This window comes from Oncorhynchus mykiss, chromosome 26, assembly GCF_013265735.2.
Source record: "Oncorhynchus mykiss isolate Arlee chromosome 26, USDA_OmykA_1.1, whole genome shotgun sequence".
NCBI lineage: Eukaryota > Metazoa > Chordata > Actinopteri > Salmoniformes > Salmonidae > Oncorhynchus > Oncorhynchus mykiss.
The window spans coordinates 13641572-13669182 of NC_048590.1; the positions used below are offsets into that span (position 1 = coordinate 13641572).

Below are 27611 nucleotides of genomic sequence, written 5' to 3' on the forward strand. Positions count from 1 at the left end.
TCAGTTTTTTTCTCTTATTTCCCTGTTTGTTTCACAATAAAAAATATTTTGCATCTTCAAAGTGGTAGGCATGTTGTATAAATCAAATGACACAAACCCCCAAAAAATCCATTTTAATTCTAGGTTGTAAGGCAACAAAATAGGATAAATGCCAAGGGGGTGAATTCTTTCGCAAGCCACTGTATCATTCTTTACTGCCTCGTCATTTCTAAACTGGTTAAACCATACTGAACACTGCACTTACCATTGTTTCAATTTACTACAGTGAAACATGGCAAAATCAGTTTGAATGCTCAGCTAACTCAAACTTTTCTCCTCATTTGCAGTGTAATCCCAGGCTGTAGCGAATGGGGAGTTATTTTTTGCCTAGATTTGCATGAGATTAGTCTTCTCAGATAAACATGGCTGGACCACAACACTGATCGAGTCACTAAATCCTGATTTGGGGGAACGATGGAAATGGTGCCGTTCCCACTGTCCAGCGTGGCTGTCAGATGAAAATGCCATATTTGACCATTCATGAACATACTAATCTCGGTTAACCCAGAACTAAAGTCTTTGGTAATAAGTCAGATGCTCAATTAAGTTCTGGGTCCATACGTGATCAGAGAAGAGATAGAATAAGGATCAGAACCGGAATGAAGAGCTCCACCCTCTCTCTTTGTAAGTTACCGGAAAGTCTGTGGGCCAAATGTCCCCTTCCCTGGGAAATCATGCTTTGTCCAAAGCACTAACTAATGCTGCTCGTTATCTCACTCATCCCGTTGTATCATGAGAGATCTACAGATACCATTTATGTTTACATAGTCTGTCCATGAGAGATTACAAACATACAAACACCCAACTTCAGAAACTATTTGGAATACATGTTCTTGATCCTAGAGTCATGAAATGTTCGGAGTACATATAGGGGATTCATTTCCTTCAAATAATTAGAAAAATGTAAATGGACAAAATGGAGTTTGGAGATTTTCTTCAGACAGTAATGATAGGCATTTTTTTATTACAGTGAAATATGATGAAGATGCTTATTTTATTTATTCCGTTATATCTCGCTCGCAATCAGGAGTTAGACGAGTAGGACGGAAAAAATGTTTCTGGCATTTCACTATGTTGGGGTTTATTGATGTGAGACTATAGAGTGTTGGGGGGTTTGTTGAAGTGAAATGAAAGATGAGGCACAATTTGTGTGATGGGAAATGAGATGAGTTTGAACAGTGTACTGAATGATGAGTGTCTTCATTTGCCTGTGTGTGTGTGTGTGCGTGCATGTGTGTGTGTGTTTGCGCGTGTGCATGCATGTACAAATGTGTGTGTACATGTGTGTGCAAATGTTCATGTATGTGTAATCAATGTGTTTTACAGACACCAAATGGGCCTTTCACACTTGTGGGGCAGTGGGTTCAGAGGGGCCCACCCCAACGCAGTGTAGCAGCTCATATCGGAACAGCAACATCAACGTTACCGTGGCAACCAGAAGCCCATTCAAAGGCATCCAAATCTGGAGAGTGCCGGAGACTGGCAGCTACAGGTAAATCAAAACACCAGCTGCATCTCAATAGTCTTAAGTGGCTTCCTTTCATGGTAGGTGTAACATATAGGCTGAATCTCAAAAGTCGAAATTGGCTTAATTTCATGATAGGTGTAACATACAGTATAGACTGAATCGCAATAGTCTGAATTGGCTTGGAGATGTAGCACTGAATTTAATAGTCTAACTTGGCTTTAACGGTAGGTGTAGCACACAGTCTCAATCTCAATAATCTAAATTGGCCTCCTTTCATGATAGGCGTAATAAAGGGTCTGCATCTCAATAGTCTAATTTGACATCCTTAGGAGAATGTCCAATACAGATTTGCTTTAGACACTCATGCACAGACACACTATCTCTCTCTCTCTCTCTCTCTCTCTCTCTCTCTCCCTCCCAACCCTCAAGCGGCCTTCAAAAAATCTATAGCCTCGCTCTCTCGTCCACAGACAGCAATCGTCTATCGTTTCCACCTCCTTAAACGAGCGGGGCATTACTGGCTAACCAGAGTCTTTGGGTTAGAGAGTGTGGCTCTAATGGTTAAATAGCATGACTCACACACTTATTACACCCGGCTCCAGTAACCCACAATCACACAGTGATTAAGAGGCTGCTTCTTATGCCTATCTTTCTCTCTCTCTTTTTCTGTCTCTCTCACCTGGACTCCATTACTTTGTTGATTACCCCTCTATATCTGTCTGCACCTCAGGTTGTTCCCTGCGTCAGCATTGATGTCGTTATTTTGTTCCCCTGTCCAGAAGCTGTTCCTGTTCTATTTCATTTTCATGGCCATTGTTTATGAAATGTTCTCCCTTTACCTGCTTCTCGTCTCCAGCGTTGATCCCACAGAATGCTAACACCACTAAAGGAAGCATCGGGGAGGTAATGTTTTAGTTGGTGATGTCGGGTCCGGGTGCCGTCGCTGATGGAACCGGGGGTGCCTCAGCTAGCTCAACGGGCTTCCACACCTTAGCTGGCTCGAGAAGTCTTCTTGCCTCGGTTGGCGTGGCAGGCACCCACCCCACATCATGCCTTAGCGAGTTCAGCAGGCTCCCACGCCTCAGCCAGCTTGTCCAGTGCCCATGCCTCGGCCAGCCCGTCAGGCTTGCCCAGGTGGGACACCGGGTGGCACCCCTCGAGGGGGAGGGTACTGTCATATGCCTGTTCCCGCTCCCCCTCTCTGGCGCTCAATATTGGACTCACCTGGACTCCATTATTTTGAAGATTACCCCCTCTATATCTGTCTGCTCCTCAGGTTGTTCCCTGTGTCAACATTGATGTCGTTATTTTTTCCCCTGTCCAGACGCTGTTCCTGTTTTGTTTCATGTCCGTTGTTTATTAACTTCTTGCTCCTACCTGAGACGCAGATGTCTCATCTAGACACCTGGAAATGCAAATGCGCTACGCTAAATGCTAAATGTACTCGTTAAAACTCAAACGTTCATTAAAACACACATGCAGGGTATTGAATTAAAGCTACACTCGTTGTGAATCTAGCCAACAAGTCAGATTTTTAAAATGCTTTTCGGCGAAAGCATGAGAAGCTATTATCTGATAGCATGCAACACCCCAATATACCTGAAGGGGACGTGAACTAAAGAATTAGCGTAGCCGGCGCTACACAAAACGCAGAAATAAAATAGAAAACATTCATTACCTTTGATGATATTCTTTGTTGGCACTCCTATATGTTCCATAAACATCACAATTGGGTATTTTTCCCGATTAAATCTGTCCATGTATGCCCAAAATATCCATTTGTATAGCCTGTCTGGTTCAGGAAAAAAGCTCCCTTCCAACACGCAACGTCATTTTTTAAAATTATATAAGTTGCCTATATTCTTTGACAAAACACTTCAACCTACTTTTGTAACCCAACTTTAGGTATTTGTAAACGTCAATAAGCAATCAAATTGATCACTGGGCGATCTGTATTCAATAGCAGCTACTCAAGAAAACGATGTCCTTTGTCTCTCTTCCAAAATCGATTGCTGTATGCTGGACGAAATGAAGGATCTATTTGTCATTACACAAAGGATTTTTGTCAATGAAAATGACGTTTTTGGCGACATCGTGTGAAAGTTGTAGGAACTGCAAGCTCCTTGCTATATATTTTTGCTTGCAATAAACAATTTCAGAGACTGCCGGATTAATAGTTTTCTGTGGTTTTTGTGACCAGGTTTTTCTTGGGATTTCGCTTGCTGTTCACGTTCTGTTATAGTCACAGACATTACTTAACCAGTTTTAGAAACTTCAGAGTGTTTTCTATCCACACATACTAATCATATGCATATACTATATTCCTGGCATGAGTAGCAGGACGCTGAAATGTTGCGCGGTTTTTAACAGAATGTTCGAAAAAGTAGGGGGTAGACTGAAGAGGTTTTAAATGTTCACCCTGTACCTGCTTCTTGTCTTCATCAAGGATCCTCACACATGCTCTGTTTACAGAAGCCTTATAATGCACTATACCACCTGTGTGTAACGCATTACTGGAATGCTCTTCATATTAACAGCATTAAAGATCAGCGTCACTGTTCGCCCACAGCACCTTTGTTATTGATTTTGTTTTGTTCATGAAACAGAGAGAAGTATCCAGTATTCTGCTGTGCAATGAAGAAAAATAAACAGTATTCATTGTTTGCAGTAACTTATTTGTTGTTGATAAATTCTAAACGGCCTTGGCAGTTTCACCAATTAAGTATTTTAGCTTTAAAGGTGCAATATGTAGAAATCGATCTGCCATTACCTGGTTACAAAAATGTTGATTATGTGATAAAACAAGTAGAAAGAATTACTGTGAAATATATATATACAGGACCAGTCAAAAGTTTGGATACATCTACTTATTCAAGGGTTTTTCTTTATTTTTTACCATTTTCTACATTTTAGAATATTAGTGAAGACATCAAAACTATGAAATAACACAAATGGATTCAAAAAGTGTTAAACAATTCAAAACGTATTTTATATTTGAGATTCGTCAAAGTAGCCACCCTTTGCCTTGATGACAGCTTCCAAACTCTTGGCATTCTCTCAAACAGCTTCATGAGGTAGTCACCTGGAATGTATTTCAATTAACAGGCGTGCCTTGTTAATTTGTGGAATTTCTTTCGTTCTTAAAACTTATTTGGGATCGGGACCCCTTCCGCGGGACATTGTGCGAACATAGGGTAAGGTGATTAGCATGAGGTTGTAAGTAAAAATATAACAAGAACATTTCCCAGGACATAGACATATCTGATTTTGGCAGAAAGCTTAAATTCTTGTTAATTTAATTGCACTGTCCAATTTACAGTAGCTCTAACAGTGAAATAATACTATGCTATTGTTTGAGGAGAGTGCACAATTTTGAACATGAAGAGTTATTAACCTCTAGTAACTCCCCATCCCGGGTCCGGGAGCGTAATCATCGACTGACACTAATTAGCATAACGCAACGGACATAAATATTCCTAGAAAATATTCCTATTCATGAAAATCACAAGTGAAATATATTGAGACACAGCTTAGCCTTTTGTTAATCAACCTGTCATCTCAGATTTTCAAAATATGCTTTACAGCCAAAGCTAGACAAGCATTTGTGTAAAAGATATAGCTCTGTTTGTTCTTAACGTTTGGCTGAGAAATTGCCCGGAAATTGCAGTCACGAAAACTCCGAAAAATATTCCAAATTAGCTCCATAATATCGACAGAAACATGGCAAACGTTGTTTATAGTCAATCCTCAAGGTGTTTTTCAAATATCTATTAGATAATATATCCACCGGGACAATTAGTTTTTCATTAGGACCGATTGGAATAATGGCTACCTCTGTATTTTACGCAAGAATCATCAGGTGACTACTTGCGCAAAGTAGCCGCTTACGGGTATTCTTCAACATAAATGCGTAAAACTACGTCACAATGCTGTAGACACCTTGGGGAATACAGAGAAAAAGTAATCTGGTTGATAGCCCATTCACTGCTCAATTGGGACGAATTGGAACGCAGAGCTTTCAAAAGATGAGTCACTTCCGGATTGGATTTTTCTCAGGCTTTCGCCTGCAATATCAGTTCTGTTATACTCACAGACAATAGTTTTACAGTTTTGGAAACTTTAGAGTGTTTTCTATCCTAAGCTGTCAATTATATGCATATTCTAGCATCTTGTCCTGACAAAATATCCTGTTTACTACAGGAACGTTATTTTTCCAAAAATTTTAATTCTGCCGCCTAGTCACAAAATGTTAATAAACAAATTAGGCACATTTGGGCATTCTTAATAGGATATTTTAAACAGAAATGTAATGGTTCTTTGGATCAGTCTAAAACATTGCACATACAAGTGGCCAAAATCTAAATTGCACCTTGGCTGGAATAATGCATTATAGCCTTTCTCTTCTCAGTTAGATTTGGGTATGTCATTTCCGGCAAGCATATGGCTTACGGATACTCCCGTAAAGCCCAAATATGGTATCCTATAGGATATACTACACCCCCAATGAAATAGTGAACTTTTGTTACCTTCTAGGATCTCTGAGGAATAGATACGAATGTGATTTGACTTGTTCAAACAACGTTTAGGGTGATATTTTCACAGATTCCTTTCTTTGCAAGTTGAACGAGTGGAAATACAAAATCCATTGTGCGTGCTATATGGACCTTTATAGGATATGAAAAAGTATTTTATCTAACAAAATGACACTTCATGTTATCTCTGGGTCCCTTTGGATGATAAGTCAGAGCAAGATTTCAGAATGTAAGTACACATTTCACCTTCAGAGGTGAATTTATCAAACCTATCGCGTTGAAAAAAGTGTTTTGTTGTCAGGAGCTCTCCTCAAACAATAGCAGGGCATGTTTTCTTAGTAATAGCTACTGTAAATTGGACAGTGCAGTTATATTAACAAGAATTTAAGCTTTCAGCCGAAATAAGACACTTGTATTTACTCTAAAATCTTAGTTCTTGATATAACGCATTGAATCACTTACAACTGTCCCGTTGACGGAACGCCGATCCTTAGGACAACAATAATAAGAAGAGACTTGCTTGGGCCAAGAAACACTAGCAATGGACATTAGACCAGTGGAAATATGTCCTTTTGGTCTGATGAGTCCAAATTTTAGATTTTTGGTTCCAACCACCGTGTCTTTGTGAGATGTGATGTGTGGGAGTGATTTGCTGGTGACACTGTCAGTGATTTATTTAGAATTGAAGGTACACTTAACCAGCATGGCTAACATAGCATTCTGCAGCGACATCCATCCCATCTGGTTTTCTCTAGTTGGACTATCATTTGTTTTTCAAGAAGACAATGACCCAACACACCTCCAGGCTGTGTAAGGGCTATTTGACGAAGAAGTAGAGGGATGGAGTGCTGCATCAGATGACCTGGCCTCCACAATAACCCAACCTCAATCCAATTGAGATGGTTTGGGATGAGTTGGACCCCAGAGTGAAAGAAAAGCAGCCAACAAGTGCTCAGCATATGTGGCAACTCCTTCAAGACTGTTGGAAAATAATTCCAGGTGAAGCTGGTTGAGAGAATACCCAAGCTGTCATCAAGGCAAAGGGTGGCTACTTTTAAGAATCTAAAATCTAAACTTTATATTGATTTGTTTAACACTTTGGTTGCTACATGATTCCATATTTTTATTTCATAGTTTGATGTCCTCACTTGTATTTTACAATATAGAAAATAGTACAAATAAAGAAAATCCCTTGAATGAGTAGGTGTGTCCAAACTTTTGACTGGTACTGTATATATAAAGATCGTATTTTCGGTTGTTTAAAGCTGGAGTACATAACCAAAATTTAAAAGACTCAAAAGCTAACCTTAGGGACGGGAAGCATAGAAATAGCACACATAGAACGGATCTACAGCTTATCAGACTTGGTTTCTATGGGGATGACAGATCTATAACTCACATGTCTATGTGAATTTGGTGGGGTAGACCTTTAAGTTAAATTATTTCTAATGCCATACACTGGCGGTTCATGCCTTCCCGTTTGTGTGTATGTCCAAAACAGGATCACAGCTTGTGGGGCAGCTGGAGGTCGCAGTGTATTGACCATGGCCAAGTCACATGGTGTCCAACTCACAGCAGACTTCCTGCTTCAGGAGGGCGAGTTGCTTCACATCCTGGTGGGCCAAAAAGGAGAGGACGCCTGCCCCAATGTGAGTACCATCTTCCCCAAACTATTCTGAATAAATGTCAAGGCTCAACACTTTCACACTTATGCCCCATCCCAAATCAGCCACTATCTCCTACCTCTGAAGAAGGCACTTAGAGCTAAAAGGACTGAGTAGATCCAAAAAACATTTCTCACCCCAGGACACTTCAACTGTTGACTGTCCAGGAAAATCAAGAAAAAGGAGCACTCTGTTTCTTCATCGATTAGAAAGATTTATTGACAGGCCAAACCATCACAAGTTAAATGGTGGAGGGGGAAAAAACAAATACAATTAAGACAGACCTAGGTAAATCCAGGGTTCTTATTCCGGAGTCTTTGGGGCTATAGTAATGCTTAATTTTGCCTTCTTATAAGCCACGTGGAATATATAACTTATACTTTCACTAATGCTTTATCACTTATACACCTATACAAAATTATGTCAGATCTTCAGAAGTCCATAAGTAGCCTATTATAGACTACCGCATGGCCTAACTCGACATTCCAAACTGGAATGTTGAAGTCTCAGGGATACGGATAAAGAAGAACATCCTCAAAACTCCTCTCACACCATAAGGGAACACGTTTGAATTGTAATCCCATTGATTGCCTTGCCATTTCACCTGTAAACGTTGTTGGAATGAATTTACTCTCATTCCATCATGTGGTTTTTGGCCTCATCCCGGATTTGTCTTACACTTTGGGGTTCTCAGTCAGGAATCATTTGGAAAATGGATCAAATATATTGGAGAAAAATGTCAGACAAGGAAAAGCATAGAGGTGGCCCAGACACATTGTCAATGGGAAACTGCAGTCATTTGAGGTCTCACACTCTCAGTTCATTTCTATCAGGTCTATAGTCCCGAAGGGAGTAGATACTCCCAAAGGTGGTTGGTGCTATAAAAATGATTAGTTCAGGGTGTTGGTGTGTTCAGTGTTTCTCAAACAGCCTCCCCTTCTGTAGGAGTATTAATATCCTTTTTGCTTTTACACACCACGCACGCATGCACACACACACACACACACACACACACGGGGCGGTAGGCAGCCTAGGGTTAAGAGCATTGGGCCAGTATCCAAAAGTTCACTGGTTCGAATCCCAGAGTCAGCAAGGTGGCAAAATCTGCCGTTCTGCCCTTGAGCAAGGCTGTTAACCCCCAACAACTCCCCGGGGCCGATGATGTGGATGTCATTTAAGGTAGCCCCCTGCCTTAAAGTGTTGGGTTAAGGTGTGGGGTTAAATGTGTAAGACTCATTTCAGTTGTATCCCCTTACACACACATACAAACTATGTGCCTCAACCCTAGCAGGATGGCAAGAGCAACAGGTGGGGGTTAGGGGTAATTCTGTGTGAAATTGAGCTCTTGCTGCTCCCATACTGGCCAAGGTTGATGAAAAGATTTGGGTTGGAAGGACGGGTCTGACTTGGCTGTTTGGTTATTATTACCTGTCCTCAACACCGCTAGTCGTTTGGCTCTTGATACGTCTCTCATTTGTTACAATAGCCCAAGTTGCCGATGGGCAGATTGGGTCGAATAACACACTAAATGCAGTAAAAAGCCTGGTCCCAGATCACTTTGTGCTGTCTTGCCAACTCATATGGTCTTGGTCACATTTGGTTTGGCTGGACAATGACTGTTGAAGTTGGAAAGACACCACAAACAGACCTGGGAATAGGCTACTAGGCTAGTAAAGGTACAATTCTAACTAAAGATCTGAGCATGGAACTTGACTTCAGCGGATATCTTCCATTGACATCAATGCATGATTTATGAGGAAGCCTGGATTGCACAGACATACAATGTCTCGAATGAGTGATTAAAGAAACTGAGGGATTCACTCTTTTTCTATTCTCATTGGTAGACCAACGAGATCCTAAACAAGATCTGTGTGGAGCAGAAGCCATTGGAAAACAAGACGCTGGTCCAAGGGGGCGGGGGCGGAGGAGGCGGAGGCGGAGCCACCTATGTGTTCAAGGTAAGGAGAGAAGGCCGCGTCCCGATAGTCTTATAAAGCTTTCCCAGTTTTCTTGCCCTCCTTGATCACTGATATAGCTAAAGATGTATTTCATATTGCTTTCAACTGTCAGATATGCGTAAGAAGGAAGGAAGGAAGGAAGGAGTCTGATGAGGAACAGAAGTTAGGAAAATAAATGAAAGGAAAGGGGATATATTAGATGATTTAGATTAGTGAATATGTTTTTTACATGTCCCTCAGCTGTTCCTTTTTAACCTGTCTACGATACTGGTTCCCAATTGGGAATCAACCCTCCCACGTTCAGCTGAAACGGTGGCGCATGGAACGCAAAAATATTCGTAAAAATATTTAACCTCCACACATTAACAAGTCCAATAGCTCAAATGAAAGATAAACACCTTGTTCATCTAGCCAGCAAGTCAGATTTCTAAAATGTTTTACGGCGAAAACATAGCACATATATATGTAAAACCACCACCAGACACAGCTCATTTCAATAGCCAAAACATGCAATCAACAAACGCAGGATTAAAAAATAAATCGCTCACTAACCTTTTGAAAATCTTCATCAGATGACAGTAATATGACATGTTACAAAGTACATATTTTTTTTTTCAATAATATGCCATTTATATCCATAAATGTCCATTTACAGTGAGTTCACGTTCAGAAATTACTCAAAAATGCCCGCAGGAAATCTATGTAGCGCGGCAAGATAACGTAAATAGACATCATAAACTTTGACTAAATATACATGTTCTACATATAGTTAGAAAGATACACTGCTTCTTTATGCAACCGCTGTGTTAGATTTATTTTTAACGTTACAGAAATCGCACACTATTCCATATGCTGAGACAGCGCTCAGTTCCAAGCTACATTTCCACGTAATGTTGGAGTCAACAGAAACACAGATTTAAGCATAAATATTCCCTTACCTTCGATGGTCTTCGTTCAGAATGTTCTGGAAGGCTTCATACTTACCCAATACATCGTTTGGTTTCAAGTCTTGCGTCTTTGTATTAGCTACTGCTAATAACATCAGCTGAAATGCACCCAAAACGTCCTCTGGTCCGGAAAAGTTGCGCATCAAAACTTCAAAATTACATATTATATGTCGACTAAACAGGTCAAACTAAGTGCAGAAGCAAGCTTTGATGTTTTAGACACGCAAAACAAACTTCAATTCAATCGGCCATCGTCTGCTCTTCTCTTGAGTGCTGGAACAAAGGAATGGCTGGGACCAATTCGCGTCCATACGCACAGCCTATTCTCTCGTGGCACGCACTAATTTCACTCCCATAGGGTCAATTCTCGCGGGATTTGAACGATTCAAAGCTCTAATGAAAGAGGACAGCTAGCGGAAGAGATAGAAAGTGTCCCCAGAATCATAACTGGTTGGGAAGGGTGGGGGCCATGACATCAAAGTTGCTCCAACTTTCATGGCCACAAAAACTAGTTTGGAAGAATGCCTGCCCTGTGAGTTCTGCTATACTTACAGACATAATTCCAACGGTTTTAGAATCTTTAGAGTGTTTTCTATCCAATAATAATTTTTATTTGCATATATTAGCAATTTTTGACAGATTTTTTTTCCAGTTTACTAGGGGTACCCAATCTCTCCAAAGAGAGTAAGAGTATGTCTGCCATATCCTTAACAGGTTTTAATTGAAGCTGGGCTGAACCGGGTCTAAACACACATCCATTAAATGTATAATATATGCTAGAGCAGAGGTATTGAAGTATTATTTGTTACGGTCACACAAATTTCCTGGTTGGCAAAGTTCCAGATGAATATTGTCATTTATCGGCGAAGTAACAAACCCCCACCTCGCAACCCATGAGAATCAAAACTGTTCACACCCAGGCCCTCCCGGGTGGCGTAGTGGTCTAAGGCACTGCATCGCAGTGCTGAGGCATCGCTACAGCCTCGGTTTGATCCTAGACTGTGTCACTGCCTGACCGTGCGCCCCATAGGGTGGCGCACAACTGGCCCAGCGTCGTCCGGGTTAGGGGGCAGTTTGGCTGGTGGGATTTCCTTAACCCATTATGCTCTAGCGACTCCATGTGGCAGGCTGAAGCCTGCAAGCTGACTTTGGATGGTGTTTCCTCTAACACATTGGTTCGGCTTGCTTCCGAGAGCAGTGTGTACAGGAGCACTGGTCCTTGGCAGTTTGTGTTTCGAAGGGTGCATAAGTCTCGATCTTCTCCTCTCCCGAGTCCATTGGGAAGTTACAATCTTGTCTCATCGCTGCAACTGCCAATTGGGGGGAAAATATAGCTTAAACAAAATATATACAGTAGCAGTCGAAAGTTTGGACACACCTACTCATTCAAGGGTTTTTCTTTATTTTTACTATTTTCTGCATTGTAGAATAATAGTGAAGACATCAAAACTATGAAACTCATCCCAAATATTCTCAGTGGGGTTGAGGTCAGGTGATCGTGGAGGCCAGGTCATCTGATGCAGCACTCCATCACTAACCTTCTTGTTCAAATAGCCCTTACACAGCCTTGCTGTCATCTAGTGGACATTTTGCTCTATTGCCCACAGCTATGGTTAGACTGTTGTTGTTCATGTTTTGCTGTGTTCTAGTGTACTATGGTATATTTATCTTTCTTCTTGACACTTCTCCCATTCATATTTAAGGTTAGAACTACCTTTTAGTGTTCTGATACTTCTAGTTTGGAGTTGTATTTTTATGATAACATAGCTACAGTATTTCAATGTGTATAGTATTGCTTACTAGGTGTGTCCAATCAATTGTGCAACCACTCCCTCTTCCAATTAGGGCAAATTGATAAACTGTTTAAAAGAGGACCTTGTATTCCTCTTTTCTTGTACTCCCCGACGAAGGCCATGCAGCCGAAACACGTCATTTAAAAAAAAAATGTGTTTCTATTGAACATGCCATACTAATAAAGGCATTTTAATCAATTATATGAAGAGTGCCTTGGCCCTCCTTTCTTTTTGATGACTAATTTACCCCTTTTACCAAAGAGCACCTTCTATCTACCAAAACTTACTATTGTGTACCTTAGTTGCGCTTCCCTTCCTCCTCTTTCTACAGCCTGGAGGTGTGTTGGGTCATTTTCCTGTTGAAAAACAAATGATAGTGGGACTATGTGCAAACCAGATGGGATGGTGTAACGCTGCAGAATGCTGTGGTAGCCATGCTGGTTAAGTGTGCCTTGAATTCTAAATAAATCACTGACAGTGTCACCAGCAAATCACTCCCACACATCACACCTCCTCCCCCAAGCTTCACTTTCAAAGTTAATCCATTCACCTACTCTGCGTCTCACAAAGACACGGCGGTTGGATCCAAAAATCTCAAATTATGACTCATCAGACCAAAGGACAGATTTCCGGCGGTCAATGGCAATTACTTGTGTTTCTTGGCCCAAGCAAGTCTCTTCTTCTTATTGGTGTCCTTTAGTAGTGGTTTCTTTGCAGCAATTCGACCACGAAGGCCTGATTCACGCAATCTCCTCGACACAGTTGAGATGTGTATGTTAATTGAACTCTGTAAAGCATTTATCTGGGCTGCACTTTCTGAGGCTGGTAACTCTAACTCATCCTCTGCAGCAGAGGTAACTCTGGGTCTTACTTTCCTGTGACGGTCCTCATGAGAGACAGTTTCATGATATTGCTTGATGGTTTTTGCGACTGCACTTGAAGAAACGTTCAAAGTTTTTGAAATTTTCCGGATTGACTGACCATTATGTCTTAAAGTAATGCCGGACTGTCGCTTCTCTTTGCTTATTTGAGCTGTTCTTGCCATAATATGGGCTTGGTCTTATGTAAATCACCCCTATCTTGTCACAACACAACTGATTGGCTCAAATGCATTAAGTAGGAAAGAAATTCCAGAAAATTACTTTTAACAAGGAACACCTGTTAATTGAAAAACATTCCAGGTGAATACCTAATGAAATTGGCTGAGGGAATGCCAAGAGTGTTGAAAGCTGTCATCAAGGTAAAGGGTGGCTACTTTGAAAGATCTCAAACATTTTCTGGGTTACGACATGATTCCAATATTTAATATTATTTGGCAATGTAGAAAATAGTAAAAATAAAGAAAACCCTTGAATGAGTAGGTGTGTCCAAACTTTTGACTGGTACTATATATAAATATTTATGTATGTCTGTATTTATAAAGATTAAGTAGAATAATGTAGTAAAATGGCTAACCTGGTCCCAGATCACCTGTTCACACCCCTCTTATTGGCAGATAGAACCATTTCCAGTTTCCAAGCTAATTTACTGCAATTCTACACGTTTTGCCAGTTTCAAAGCTATTTTCCTGCAATTTACACGTTTTGCCATGGGCCGGAGAGAAAATGTTACAGTTTTAAAGCTAATTTCCTGCAATTCTACACATTTTGCCATACCTTATGTGTGATCTTACGGTACCAGGGATCAAATGGGTTTAGATGATTTATTTATTTTTGTCGGTCCATCAGTTGAGTATGGCTCTGCTAGAGATTGATAACGTCACATGGACTAATTTGCCATGGTAACAGGTGCAGAGGGGTGTCCACATCCCCCTGATCATCGCAGGTGGGGGTGGGGGACGTGGGTACAGCAGCCAATCCGACAGCCAGAATGAGTTGATGGACGACCCCAAAGTACCAGGGCGCAACGGGAAGTCTGGCGCAGCAGGTAAATCACTGTGTGTATTGTGAAGAACTGCTTGACTATATGTATGTTTCCGTGTGTGTGTGCCAGACCTGGGATGACTATAGTTGTAACTATGGTTTGTGGAAAGTAACAACATTTCTGGGGAATCAAAGTTACTTTGGAGAGGACTACAACAAAAAATTACAACTTAAAACTACTTGAATACAGATCTGAGAAAGCAACTACATTTTCAAACTATTTTTTAATTTATTTCACCTTTATTTAATTACAATTTAGCAGATTAACACTGGAGTGATAAATGAGCAGATGATGATGTGCAAGTTGACATACTGGTGTGCAAAAGAGCAGAAAAGTAAATAAAAACAGTATGGGGATGAGGAAGGTAGGGCTATTTACAGATGGACTACAGTGCCTTGCGAAAGTATTCGGCCCCCTTGAACTTTGCGACCTTTTGCCACATTTCAGGCTTCAAACATAAAGATATAAAACTGTATTTTTTTGTGAAGAATCAACAACAAGTGGGACACAATCATGAAGTGGAACGACATTTATTGGATATTTCAAACTTTTTCAACAAATCAAAAACTGAAAAATTGGGCGTGCAAAATTATTCAGCCCCTTTACTTTCAGTGCAGCAAACTCTCTCCAGAAGTTCAGTGAGGATCTCTGAATGATCCAATGATGACCTAAATGACTAATGATGATAAATACAATCCACCTGTGTGTAATCAAGTCTCCGTATAAATGCACCTGCACTGTGATAGTCTCAGAGGTCCGTTAAAAGCGCAGAGAGCATCATGAAGAACAAGGAACACACCAGGCAGGTCCAATATACTGTTTTGAAGAAGTTTAAAGCCGGATTTGGATACGAAAAGATTTCCCAAGCTTTAAATATCCCAAGGAGCACTGTGCAAGCGATAATATTGAAATGGAAGGAGTATCAGACCACTGCAAATCTACCAAGACCTGGCCGTCCCTCTAAACATTCAGCTCATACAAGGAGAAGACTGATCAGAGATGCAGCCAAGAGGCCCATGATCACTCTGGATGAACTGCAGAGATCTACAGCTGAGGTGGGAGACTCTGTCCATAGGACAACAATCAGTCGTATATTGCACAAATCTGGCCTTTATGGAAGAGTGGCAAGAAGAAAGCCATTTCTTAAGGATATCCATAAAAAGTGTCGTTTAAAGTTTGCCACAAGCCACCTGGGAGACACACCAAACATGTGGAAGAAGGCGCTCTGGTCAGATGAAACCAAAATTGAACTTTTTGGCAACAATGCAAAACGTTATGTTTGGCGTAAAAGCAACACAGCTGAACACACCAACCCCACTGTCAAACATGGTGGTGGCAGCATCATGGTTTGGGCCTGCTTTTCTTCAGCAGGGACAGGGAAGATGGTTAAAATTGATGGGAAGATGGATGGAGCCAAATACAGGACCATTCTGGAAGAAAACCTGATGGAGTCTGCAAAAGACCTGAGACTGGGACGGAGATTTGTCTTCCAACAAGACAATGATCCAAAACATAAAGCAAAATCTACAATGGAATGGTTCAAAAATAAACATATCCAGGTGTTAGAATGGCCAAGTCAAAGTCCAGACCTGAATCCAATCGAGAATCTGTGGAAAGAACTGAAAACTGGTGTTCACAAATGCTCTCCATCCAACCTCACTGAGCTCGAGCTGTTTTGCAAGGAAGAATGGGAAAAAATGTCAGTTTTTGATTTGTTAAAAAAGTTTGAAATATCAAATAAATGTCGTTCCACTTCATGATTGTGTCCCACTTGTTGTTGATTCTTCACAAAAATAATACAGTTTTATATCTTTATGTTTGAAGCCTGAAATGTGGTAAAAGGTCGCAAAGTTCAAGGGGGCCGAATACTTTCGCAAGGCACTGTATCTGTACGCAAGACAGCTGCAGTGATCGGTTAGCTGCTCAGATAGTTGATGTTTAAAGTTGGTAAGGGAAATAAAAGTCTCCAACTTCAGCGATTTTTGCAATTCGTTCCAGTCACTGGCAGCAGAGAACTGGAAGGAAAGGTGGCCAAATGAGGTGTTGGCTTTGGGGATGATCAGTGAGATATACCTGCTGGAACGTGCTGCTGGAATACATTTAAACTCAACAAATCCAGAAAATTATTTATTTCAGGTTTTATTTGTATCATCACATTCCCAGTGGGTCAGAAGTTTTAATTAGTATTTGGTAGCATTGCCTTTAAATTGTTTAACTTGGGTCAAACGTTTAGAGTAGCCTTCCACAAGCTTCCCACAATAAGTTGGGGGAATTTTGGCCCATTTCTCCTGACAGAACTAGTGTCACTGAGCAAGGTCTGTAGGCCTCCTTGCTCTCATACGCTTTTTCAGTTCTGCCCAAAAATTTTTATGGGATTGAGGTCAGGGCTTTGTGATGGCCACTCCAATACCTTGACTTTGTTTTCCTTAAGCCATTTTGCCCCAACTTTGGAAGTATGCTTGTGGTCATTGTCCATTTGGAAGACCCATTTGCAACCAAGCTATTTATTTTTTAAACTTTATTTAACTAGGCAAGTCAGTTAAGAACAACTTATTATTTTCAGTGACGGGTTAACTGCCTGTTCAGGGGCAGAACGACAGATTTGTACCTTGTTAGCTCGGGGGTTTGAACTTGCAACCTTCCGGTTACTAGTCCAACGCTCTAACCACTAGGCTACCCTGCCTGACTGATGTCTTGACATCCTGACTGATGTCTTGACATCCTGACTGATGTCTTGACATCCTGACTGATGTCTTGACATCCTGACTGATGTCTTGACATCCTGACTGATGTCTTGAGATGTTGCTTCAATATATCCACATAATTTCCCCTCCTCATGATGCCATCTATTTTGTGAAGTGCACCAGTCCCTCCTGCAGCAAAGCACCCCCAATCCATTGTGGTCTCCTGTATCCCGCTCCCTCTGTTCAGTTTTAGTTCACTAAAACTACAGCCTTTTAAAGGCGGGCTCCCCTACTGACTTCTATTAACAAATCAATATAATTATTTACCACTCATCACAAATCAAATTTTATTTGTCACATGAGCCGAATACAACAGGTGCAGACATTACCGTGAATGCTTTATTAAAATTACTTACAAGCCCTTGACCAACAATGCAGAGTAAGAAAATAATTGCTAAATATACTATAGTAAAAAAAGTTACACAATAACAAGGCTATTGTTATTGTTATTAGGCTACATGCTAAGGGGGTACCAGTACCAAGCCAATGTGTGGGGGGACAGGTTAGTCGAGGTAATTAAGGTCAACTTTTAACAAGGCACACCTGACAATTGAGGAGTGACCCCAATTGGCTTACTGCAAATGTAAAAGTGGTGACTAAACTCAACAAAAAGAAGAATAAATTGTATTATGAAGCCAAGCTCAATGATGTAAAGAATGATTGGAAAAAACTTGAGTACTTTAAATTGAATGGCTTTTTCATCACAAAACAATTTTATGTAGCCAATTATTTTTATGATTACTTGTGGGCAAATACCAACAATGAAGAGTGAGCCATTGAACACATGTATAAAAAAAACTAATATTGAAAGAAAGGCATTGCAAGTTTGAATTTTGTAAAGGTAGTGGGAGAGGTGGAAAAAAAGATTGTTATTGATCAGCAATTGTCACAGCCTGACCATATAGAGAGCCCTTGTTTCTCTATGGTGTAGTAGGTCAGGGCGTGACTGGGGGTATTCTAGTTTGTTATTTCTATGTGGTGTTCTAGTTTATTTTTCTGTGTTGGTGATTTGTATGATTCCCAATTAGAAGCAGCTGGTAATCGTTGTCTCTAATTGGGGATCATATTTAGGTAGCATTTTTCCCACCTGTGTTTGTGGGATACTATTTTGTGTTTTGTGTATGGGCACCACGTAGTCACGTTTCGTTGTTAGTTTATTGATTTATTGTTTTTGCTAAGTTTCACTTTGTAATAAATATGTGGAACTCTACATCAGTTGAGCCTTGGTCCGTTTCTCCTCACGATTGTGACAGCAATGACAAACATGGCATTGACAACTTAGATGAAAAGCTACTGAGGATGGTAGTTGACTCTATAGCCACTCCCTGGAGGGAAGCAAAATTAATTCCGATACCCAAGAGTGGTAAAGCAGCCTTCACTGCTATAACAGCAGATCTATCAGCTTGCTGCCAGCTCTTAGCAAACTGTTGGAAAAAATATTATTTGACCAAATACAATGCCACTTTCTGTAAATACATTAACAACAGTCTTTCAGCATGCTTATAGAGAAGGGTACTCAACATGTACTGCACTGACACAAATTACTGATGATTGATTGAAAGAAATTGATAATAAGAAGACTGTGGGAACTGTATTGTTAGATTTCAGTGCAGATTCAGAGCTTTCTATCTAACAGAACTCAAAGGGTTTTATTTATTGTACGCTTCTCTAATGTCAAACGTAAACTGCGGTGTACGGCAGGGCAACTCTCTAGGCCCTCTACTCTGTTCTATGTTTACCAATGAACTGCTACTGACATTAAACAAAGCATGTGTGTCCATGTATGCTGATTATTCAACCGTATACGCAGCAGCAACCACAGCTAAGGAAGTCACTGAAACTCTTATCAAAGAGTTGCAGTCTGTTTTGGAATGTGTGGCCAGTAATAGAAATGGTTAGAAATTCCACATTGTTTGCAAAGTCAACTTAAACACAACACTGACACACACACTTACGCCACCAGATATGCCACCAGGGGTCTTTTCAAAGTCCCCAGGTCCAGAACAAATTCAAGGCAGTGTACAGCATAATACAGAGCCATAAGTGCTTGGACGTCCCTTCCATCTCATATTCAGGGCCATGAGTGTATAGAACTCCCTTTCATCTAATACACAGAGCCATGAGTGTATGGAACTCCCTTTCACCTAATATACGGAGCCATGAGTGTATGGAATTCCCTTTCATCTAATATACAGAGCCATGAGTGTATGGAACTCCCTTCCATCTAATATACAGAGCCATGATTGTATGGAACTCTCTTCCATCTCATATACAGAGCCATGAGTGTATGGAATTCCCTTTCATCTAATATACAGAGCCATAAGTGTATGGAACTCCCTTTCATCTAATATACAGAGCCTTGAGTGTATGGAACTCCCTTCCGTCTCATATACAGAGCCTTGAGTGAATGGAACTCCCTTCCATCTAATACACAGAGCCATGAGTGTATGGAATTCCCTTTCATCTAATATACAGAGCCATAAGTGTATGGAACTCCCTTCCGTCTCATATACAGAGCCATGAGTGTATGGAACTCCCTTCCGTCTCATATACAGAGCCTTGAGTGTATGGAACTCCCTTTCATCTAATATACAGAGCCATGAGTGAATGGAACTCCCTTCCATCTCATATACGGAGCCATGAGTGTATGGAACTCCCTTCCATCTCATATACAGAGCCATAAGTGTATGGAACTCCCTTCCGTCTCATATACAGAGCCTTGAGTGTATGGAACTCCCTTTCATCTAATATACAGAGCCATGAGTGAATGGAACTCCCTTCCATCTCATATACGGAGCCATGAGTGTATGGAACTCCCTTCCATCTCATATACAGAGCAATGAGTGTATGGAACTCCCTTTCATCTAATATACAGAGCCATGAGTGTATGGAACTCCCTTCCATCTCATATACAGAGCCATGAGTGCATGGAACTCCCTTCCATCTCATATACAGAGCCATGAGTGTATGGAACTCCCTTCCATCTCATATACAGAGCCATGAGTGCATGGATCTCCCTTCCATCTAATATACAGAGCCATGAGTGTATGGAACTCCCTTCCATCTAATATACAGAGCCATGAGTGTATGGAACTCCCTTCCATCTAATATACAGAGCCATGAGTGTATGGAACTCCCTTCCATCTCATATACAGAGCCATGAGTGTATGGAACTCCCTTCCATCTCATATACAGAGCCATGAGTGTATGGAACTCCCTTCCATCGCATATACAGAGCCATGAGTGTATGGAACTCCCTTCCATCTCATATACAGAGCCATGAGTGTATGGAACTCCCTTCCATCTCATATACAGATCCAATAATGTATGGAACTCCCTTTCATCTTATGTAGTGCAAGTGAACAGCAAACCTGGTTTCAAAAAACATATAAAGCAAAACCTCACAACACAATTTCTCTCCAACATAAGACTAGCTGTCATTTTTGTCGCTGGGTAATGGGGATCCTAATAAATTAAAGCATGTTTTCAGTGGTTTGTGCTCTGGAGTATCCTTTGGAGTGGATAGGTAATGTTAGTTTACAGTATTGCTAAATCAGCTTGTATACAGCTATTATTTGTTTCCTGTTTTTGACAGCAAGGACAATTGAAAGTTTGATGTTTAGGGTTGAAGTTTGAGTTGCAAAATGCAAGGGATTTACTGTAGTATGTCGTATTGGATAAGATACACTGATTTGGGGTGTATTCCAGTTTTGCTTGTGTAGTTCTGTTTATGACAATAGAGAATATTATTGAGTATATTGTCCAAAAGTAACAGTTTGAGTTAGTACTCAATCATTTAATTGGATTTGTAGTTATGTTTTAGTGTCTTTATGAGGGTATGTCTGCCTGGGTGTACTCCAGGTAGACATCTGTTAAGTAAATCGTTTGACAGTCCTAAGAAAATGTGTTTGCTCCCAGATAGAAACATACATTAACATGCACACATCTTTAAAAAAAAAAAAATAATATTCTCAGTACACTTCTTGTACTTCTATTCCATCCCTAATGCATGCGTTTCATAGCCCCGCTACCTCTGTGCATTGTCATATTTATCTTTCTTACTAGTAAAACAAGACAGGACAAGACGACAACCTTGCATGTCTATTCCTTCATATTTTTTCTCTCTCCTGTTCTACCGTGGGTGCAAACACAACGCCTCTCCATTACCGTTATTTTGTACACATCTTGGTCTCCATTATTCACTCGTTTTGAGTTGACTGCACCTCGCAGAACATAATATATTGATTAGGCTGTTCAGTAGGCCTTAGGCTTACTGTGAGTGGAGCCTGGTGAGCGCGAAATGAAATATTCACTCTGCCAGTGCTGTTTGTTGCTGGCATTCATAGGGTGTTCTTTTTTATAAGTTTTGGATTTACTTTTGTTTGTTTCATTCTCTCTGTAACCAAGAGGAGAAAGAGGAGGAGAAATTAGGGCAAAACGCAAGCCGGGAGAGTGTTGGTAGGTTTAATTTAGGGTTTTTAGTGCTGACTACAGCTCGAGCCTGCTTGTGACAGGAGAGGGGGAGGCCCCAACTACAAATTACTGCCAAGTCTCTGTCAGATGCAAGGGTATTTACTGTATTTTTGGCTCGGTGCCGGAGGCATTCCTTGTGATGTTATTTCAGACAATGGACCTGAGTGTGAATGGAGTTTGAATCAAATAATCATAATATTATCATTGCCCATCCCATGAAAACATCCTACATCTACATTATATGGTGCCCCGTGTGAAGACTTACTTGCAACTTTGAAATACTATGACAATCCAGGAATCAATCAACCACTCAATCATTGATGAATTGATGTATTGGATATCCAAGAAGTATCTGTAAATGTGTGTACATTATTTATTTCAGTGTATAACTGTCTTGGGGTTTTTCCTTTGTGTCTTTGTGTGTGTCAGGTGGAGGCGGAGGTTGGCATGACATTAACCCTGGGTCTCAGGGCGGGAGACCCCTCATACTCGGAGGCCAGGGGGGGCAGCCCTGTATTAAGTTCAGCTGGGAGACCCGAGGGGGTTTCGGGGGAGGGGGAGGTGCCTGTACAACCGGTGGTGGAGGAGGGGGCTATAGAGGTAGGTGAAAACATATTTATAGTAAATATACAGTATATAGCATTGTAACATGAATATATAACAAAACTAATATGACATTACATCTCCAGTCTTGTCTTAACATGTTAAGGTAGGCTGTCCCTTTGCTATTTGTTGGTCTAACAAATTATCTTTAGCTTTCATTACATATTTCATCAGGTAGCACTCTAGATTAAATAAAACATTTATACCATTAAGGTACTCTGTAATATTTTCACTGACTAATTGTGATATTTTATTACCACCACCATCCCCCTCCCTTTCTCTAGGTGGCAGCACCTCTGAAGCTAATGACCCAAAGCAGGATGGAGACGACGGCTCCTCTTTCATCAGCCCAGAGGGAGAGACCTTCCTGGACCCTCTGAAAGGTAACAGATGATGAAATGAGAGACAATCACACTAACACTTTCTATGAACTATAGGGCGGCAACCGGCAAGGTAAAGGTTAGTGAGGTGGACCACAGTAGCCGGAAGTTGCTGGTTCAAGCCCCGGGCAGGGCGATAAAAGTGGGAACTGAACCATGACGGAGCATGTATCCTGTTGACCATGTCCGGTGTCTGTGCCTGTAGGTATGGAAAGTGATGGAGAGGTGATCATTGGCCCCGTGCTAAACTGTAGCCACTGTGAGACGGGCGAATGTCACAAGAACGAGGAGGGGACCTTGTGTTACTGTGAGGTGGACTTTGTACTGGCCCGCGACGGTGTGTCTTGTATCAACTCATCAACAGGTCAGAGACACACACACTCTCTCCCACTCTCATACACACACACACACAAACTGCAATTGAACACATTGTTTGGATCCACAGTTGTGGACAGTAAGTACAAATGAAACAGATATTTGAGAAGTCATACAAATAGTTAGTTGACACACAAATGAGCACTGTCGTGTCTTGACTATCATTAATAGTGTTTGACTGTTATTTTATAAAAATGATTACATACCACGTTCAATTATTACGCCATTAAGTTCATCATTTAACAATTAATTAAGTAGTAATCTGGGGCACCATGGAAAAAGTTGTTTAACGAGTTACTTTCTCCCGACTAAACTCTAAAGATATACATATCTGTTACATCAGTCACAGTCAATTAATTAATTCCTATTTACCTTCAGTCTCATTCTGAATGTCGCAAAACTCTTGGATATCTACACGAACCCTAGCATAAATGATGAATCAGCGATATACAACTAGGATTCATTATTTATTTACTAACTAACTAAATAATCACACATAATTACATAAACATACAAACAGGAGAGTTTACACATGGATTACTACACAATGCAATGAAAAATCCCTGGTGGATTAAACTGATATGATTAAACTGAACTTGTTTTGCAAAATGGCAGATTCAAAAGAGAAGGAGAGGGAGAGACAAAAGAATTCCACTAACGTACATACAGCTGATAACTATGCTCAAGGAAATGCAAATACTTTCCACATGAACGGCCGCTCATTTGAAAGAATTGCCATGTACATATTTACGTGTATGTCTTTGCTGTCTGTCTGTTGAAAACACTCAATCCATCTACAGGGAGTAATTTGACATGAAGTCTCGAGTTGTAAGCCTCTGGTTGTCCACCAGAGATCACCCTGTCTTTTTTAGAATGAGTCTTTCAGAGTACCACCCGGTGGTTCTCGGTTGAGTTTCCTAGACTATAGTACTTAAACAGCTGCAAACTGAATGTTCCTGGGAAGTCTTCTTCTTCGAGAGAGATAGTTTCAGAGTTTCCAACCATTTCGTACCTTTCAGCTCACGCTGTCGGTCATGCTGGTCTAATGTAGAGCTAGAACCATTTTACACGCCCGTAGCAACCCGACACTGTACTGGTCTCTAGAGATGTACAGTTCTTACCCATATCTGCGTGTGGACTGCATTCTCACGTTCTCTGGTGTAATGTACATTTCATTAGCAGTTGTTTATAAGCACTCACATTGGAGGGTGGTTCCATCACGTTGCCACAATGCCTGTGCTCACATGGCCGTGGTTACTGACTGAAAGTTACTGGTGAAACTTTTATATGAAGAACAATTCTCATTTAGAAGGCTAACATCACATTTCATCTTCTCACAAATAGTTTCATACTTAATAATATACAGTTGAAGTCGGAAGTTTATGTACACCTTAGTCAAATACATTTAAACTCAGTTTTTCACAATTCCTGACATTTAATCCTAGTAAAAATTCCCTGTCTTATTCTAAGAATGTGAAATGTCAGAATAATAGTAGAGAGAATTATTTCTTTCAACTTTTATTTCTTTCATCACATTCCCAGTGGGTCAAAAGTTTACATACACTCAATTAGTATTTGGTAGCATTGCCTTTAAATTGTTTAACTTGGGTCAAACGTTTTGGGTAGCCTTCCATAAGCTAAGATAAGTTGGGTGAATTTTTTCCCATTCCTCTTGACAGAGCTGGTGTAACTGAATCAGGTTTGTAGGCCTCCTTGCTCGCACATGCTTTTTCAGTTCTGCCCACAAATCGTCTATAGGATTGAGGTCAGGGCTTTGTGATGGCCACTCCAATACCTTGACTTTGTTGTCCTTAAGCCATTTTGCCACAACTTTGGAAGTATGCTTAGGGTCAATGTCCATTTGGAAGACCCATTTGCGACCAAGCTTTAACTTGTCTTGAGATGTTGCTTCAATATATCCACATAATTATCCTGCCTCATGAAGCCATCTATTTTGTGAAGTGCACCAGTTCCTACCACAGAAAAGCACCCCCACAACATGATGCTGCCACCCCCGTGCATCACGTTTGGAATGGTGTTCGTCGGCTTGCAAGCCTCCCCCTTTTTCCTATAAACATAGTGATGGTCATTATGGCCAAACTGTTCTTTTTTTTTGTTTCATCAGACCAGAGGACATTTCTCCAAAAAGTACAATCTTTGTCCCCATGTGCAGTTGCAAACCGTAGTCTGGCTTTTTTATGGCGGTTTTGGAGCAGTGGCTTCTTCCTTGCTGAGTGGCCTTTCAAGTTATGTCAATATAGGACTCGTTTTACTGTGGATATAGATACTTTTGTACCCGTTTCCTACAGCATATTCACAAGGTCCTTTGCTGTTGTTCTGGGATTGATTTGCACTTTTCGCACCAAAGTACATTCATCTCTATGAGACAGAAAGCGTCTCCTTCCTGAGCGGTATGATGGCTGAGTGGTCCCATGGTGTTTTTATTGCATACTATTGTTTGTACAGACGAACGTGGTACCATCAGGCATTTGGAAATTGCTCCCAAGGATGAACCAGACTTGTGGAGGTCTACAATTTTTTTTCTGAGGTCTTGGCAGCTTTCTTTTGATTTTCCCATGATGTCAAGCAAAGGGGCAATGAGTTTGAAGGTAGGCCATATAAATACCTCCACAGGTACACCTCCAATTGACTCAAATTATGTCAATTAGCAGAAGCTTCTAAAGCCACAACATAATTTTCTGGAATTTCCCAAGCTGTTTAAAGGCACAGTCAACTTAGTGCATAGTCCCACTGGAATTGTGATACAGTGAATTATTAGTGAAATAATCTGTCGAAACAATTGTTAAAAAAATTACTTGTGTCATGCACAAAGTAGATGTCCTAACCGACTTGCCAAAACTATAGTTTGATAACAACAAATGTGTGGAGTGGTTGAATAACGAGTTTAAATGACTCCAACCTAAGTGTATGTAAACTTCTGACTTCAACTGTAAGTTCCACAACATTTAGATGTAAACCTGATAACTGGGAAATATACACATTCAGAGATACAGTTATGTTGTTATACCAACCTTAATGAGATCCCAAAACAACTTCTCTGACATAATTGTTCTTTACCCACGGACCTTTCAAACTGTTTGGATTACAGAAATATTGTTTCTTTATTCAACCTTTTGATGTCACCGTACTGCAACTTCTCTCTCTGTGGTAACAATGGAATTTAACTTCCATTTCTGAATGAGTGGGAGAGAGCGTTTTCCTGCAGGTATTTACGACCGTCATAAAACTGTGGTGGGAGAGAGGGGGGGGATCTGGCGCATATGATCCTCACCCAAAAGGGCAAGTCCTGACAGCACGCACACACACATAGTGTTTGATATGGGTAAGTTTAGGCTCTCCGAACATTCACACCTGGCTCGATGGGCAATCAGCAAGCAATTGTCTGGACTTGAACAGAAAAGTGAGCATTCACACCTTTGGAATGTTTTTTATTAAACCGATATATGGCAATATAGTATTGATAAAATTCAACAGCATTTAGTGTCCATCACTAATATTCAGATAATATCGTGGTGCTCTTCAAATAAGATGTATTTGACCCAGATCTGATCTCTTCTCTCCCCTGACAGAGGTGTCTCCCCTGCCTCCCCAGCCCTCCCTGTCCCAGTTGGCCCTGGTTCTGTCTGTGGGGACTTCAGCCCTCATTGCTGCCCTGCTGTTGGCTGTGTCTGGAGTCATGATCAGTAGGTGGTAAAATGCATAGGATATAAACGCAGACTTATACAGGGACACAAATGCAAGGACACTTTTAGCATGAGGAATATTGAATACGTAGGCATTTGGGGTTATCCATACATACTTACTGTACTGTGAGCACACAACATACACCATTGCATCTGAACACATGTTATGTGCGTGCATGTACAGTTCAAGTCAAAAGTTTGGACACACCTACTCATTCCAGGGTTTTTTGTTGTTTGTACTCTTTTCTACATTGTAGAATAATAGTGCAGACATCACAAATATGAAATAACACATTTGGAATCAGGTAGTAACCAAAAAAACGTTGCACTCTCTTGGCATTCTCTAAACCAGTTTCACCTGGAATAATTTTCCAACAGTCTTGATGTAGTTCCCACATATGCTGAACACTTGTTGACCACTACTTCCGACAGAGATGGCCGCCTCGCTTCGCGTTCCTAGGAAACTATGCAGTTTTTTGTTTTTTTACGTGTTATTTCTTACATTAGTACCCCAGGTCATCTTAGGTTTCATTACATACAGTCGAGAAGAACTACTGAATATAAGATCAGCGTCAACTCACCATCAGTACGACCAAGAATATGTTTTTTGCGACGCGGATCCTGTGTTCTGCCTTACAAACAGGACAACTGAGCGGATCCCATGCAGCGACCCAAAAAAACGACTCCGAAAAAGAGGGAAACGAGGCGGTCTTCTGGTCAGACTCCGGAGACGGGCACACCGTGCACCACTCCCTAGCATTCTTCTTGCCAATGTCCAGTCTCTTGACAACAAGGTTGATGAAATCCGAGTAAGGGTAGCATTCCAGAGGGACATCAGAGACTGTAACGTTCTTTGCTTCACGGAAACGTGGCTCACTGGAGAGACGCTATCCGAGGCGGTGCAGCCAACGGGTTTCTCCACGCATCGCGCAGACAGAAAGAAACATCTTTCTGGTAAGAAGAGGGGTGGGGGCGTATGCCTTATGGCTAACGTGACATGGTGTGATG

The 27611-nt window shown here is 40.9% G+C and overlaps 1 protein-coding gene across 1 annotated transcript in view; it reads left to right on the forward strand.

Moving 5' to 3' along the window:
* Positions 1 to 27611, forward strand: part of LOC110506268 (ALK tyrosine kinase receptor) — a 150315-nt gene that overhangs the window by 73200 nt on the left and 49504 nt on the right. Inside the window, exons 8-15 of the mRNA XM_021585704.2 lie at positions 1366 to 1531; positions 7541 to 7688; positions 9548 to 9661; positions 14189 to 14327; positions 21971 to 22141; positions 22429 to 22527; positions 22730 to 22888; positions 26490 to 26603. Of these exons, the coding sequence (XP_021441379.2) occupies positions 1366 to 1531; positions 7541 to 7688; positions 9548 to 9661; positions 14189 to 14327; positions 21971 to 22141; positions 22429 to 22527; positions 22730 to 22888; positions 26490 to 26603 (1110 nt within the window). The remainder of the gene's footprint in view (positions 1 to 1365; positions 1532 to 7540; positions 7689 to 9547; positions 9662 to 14188; positions 14328 to 21970; positions 22142 to 22428; positions 22528 to 22729; positions 22889 to 26489; positions 26604 to 27611) is intronic.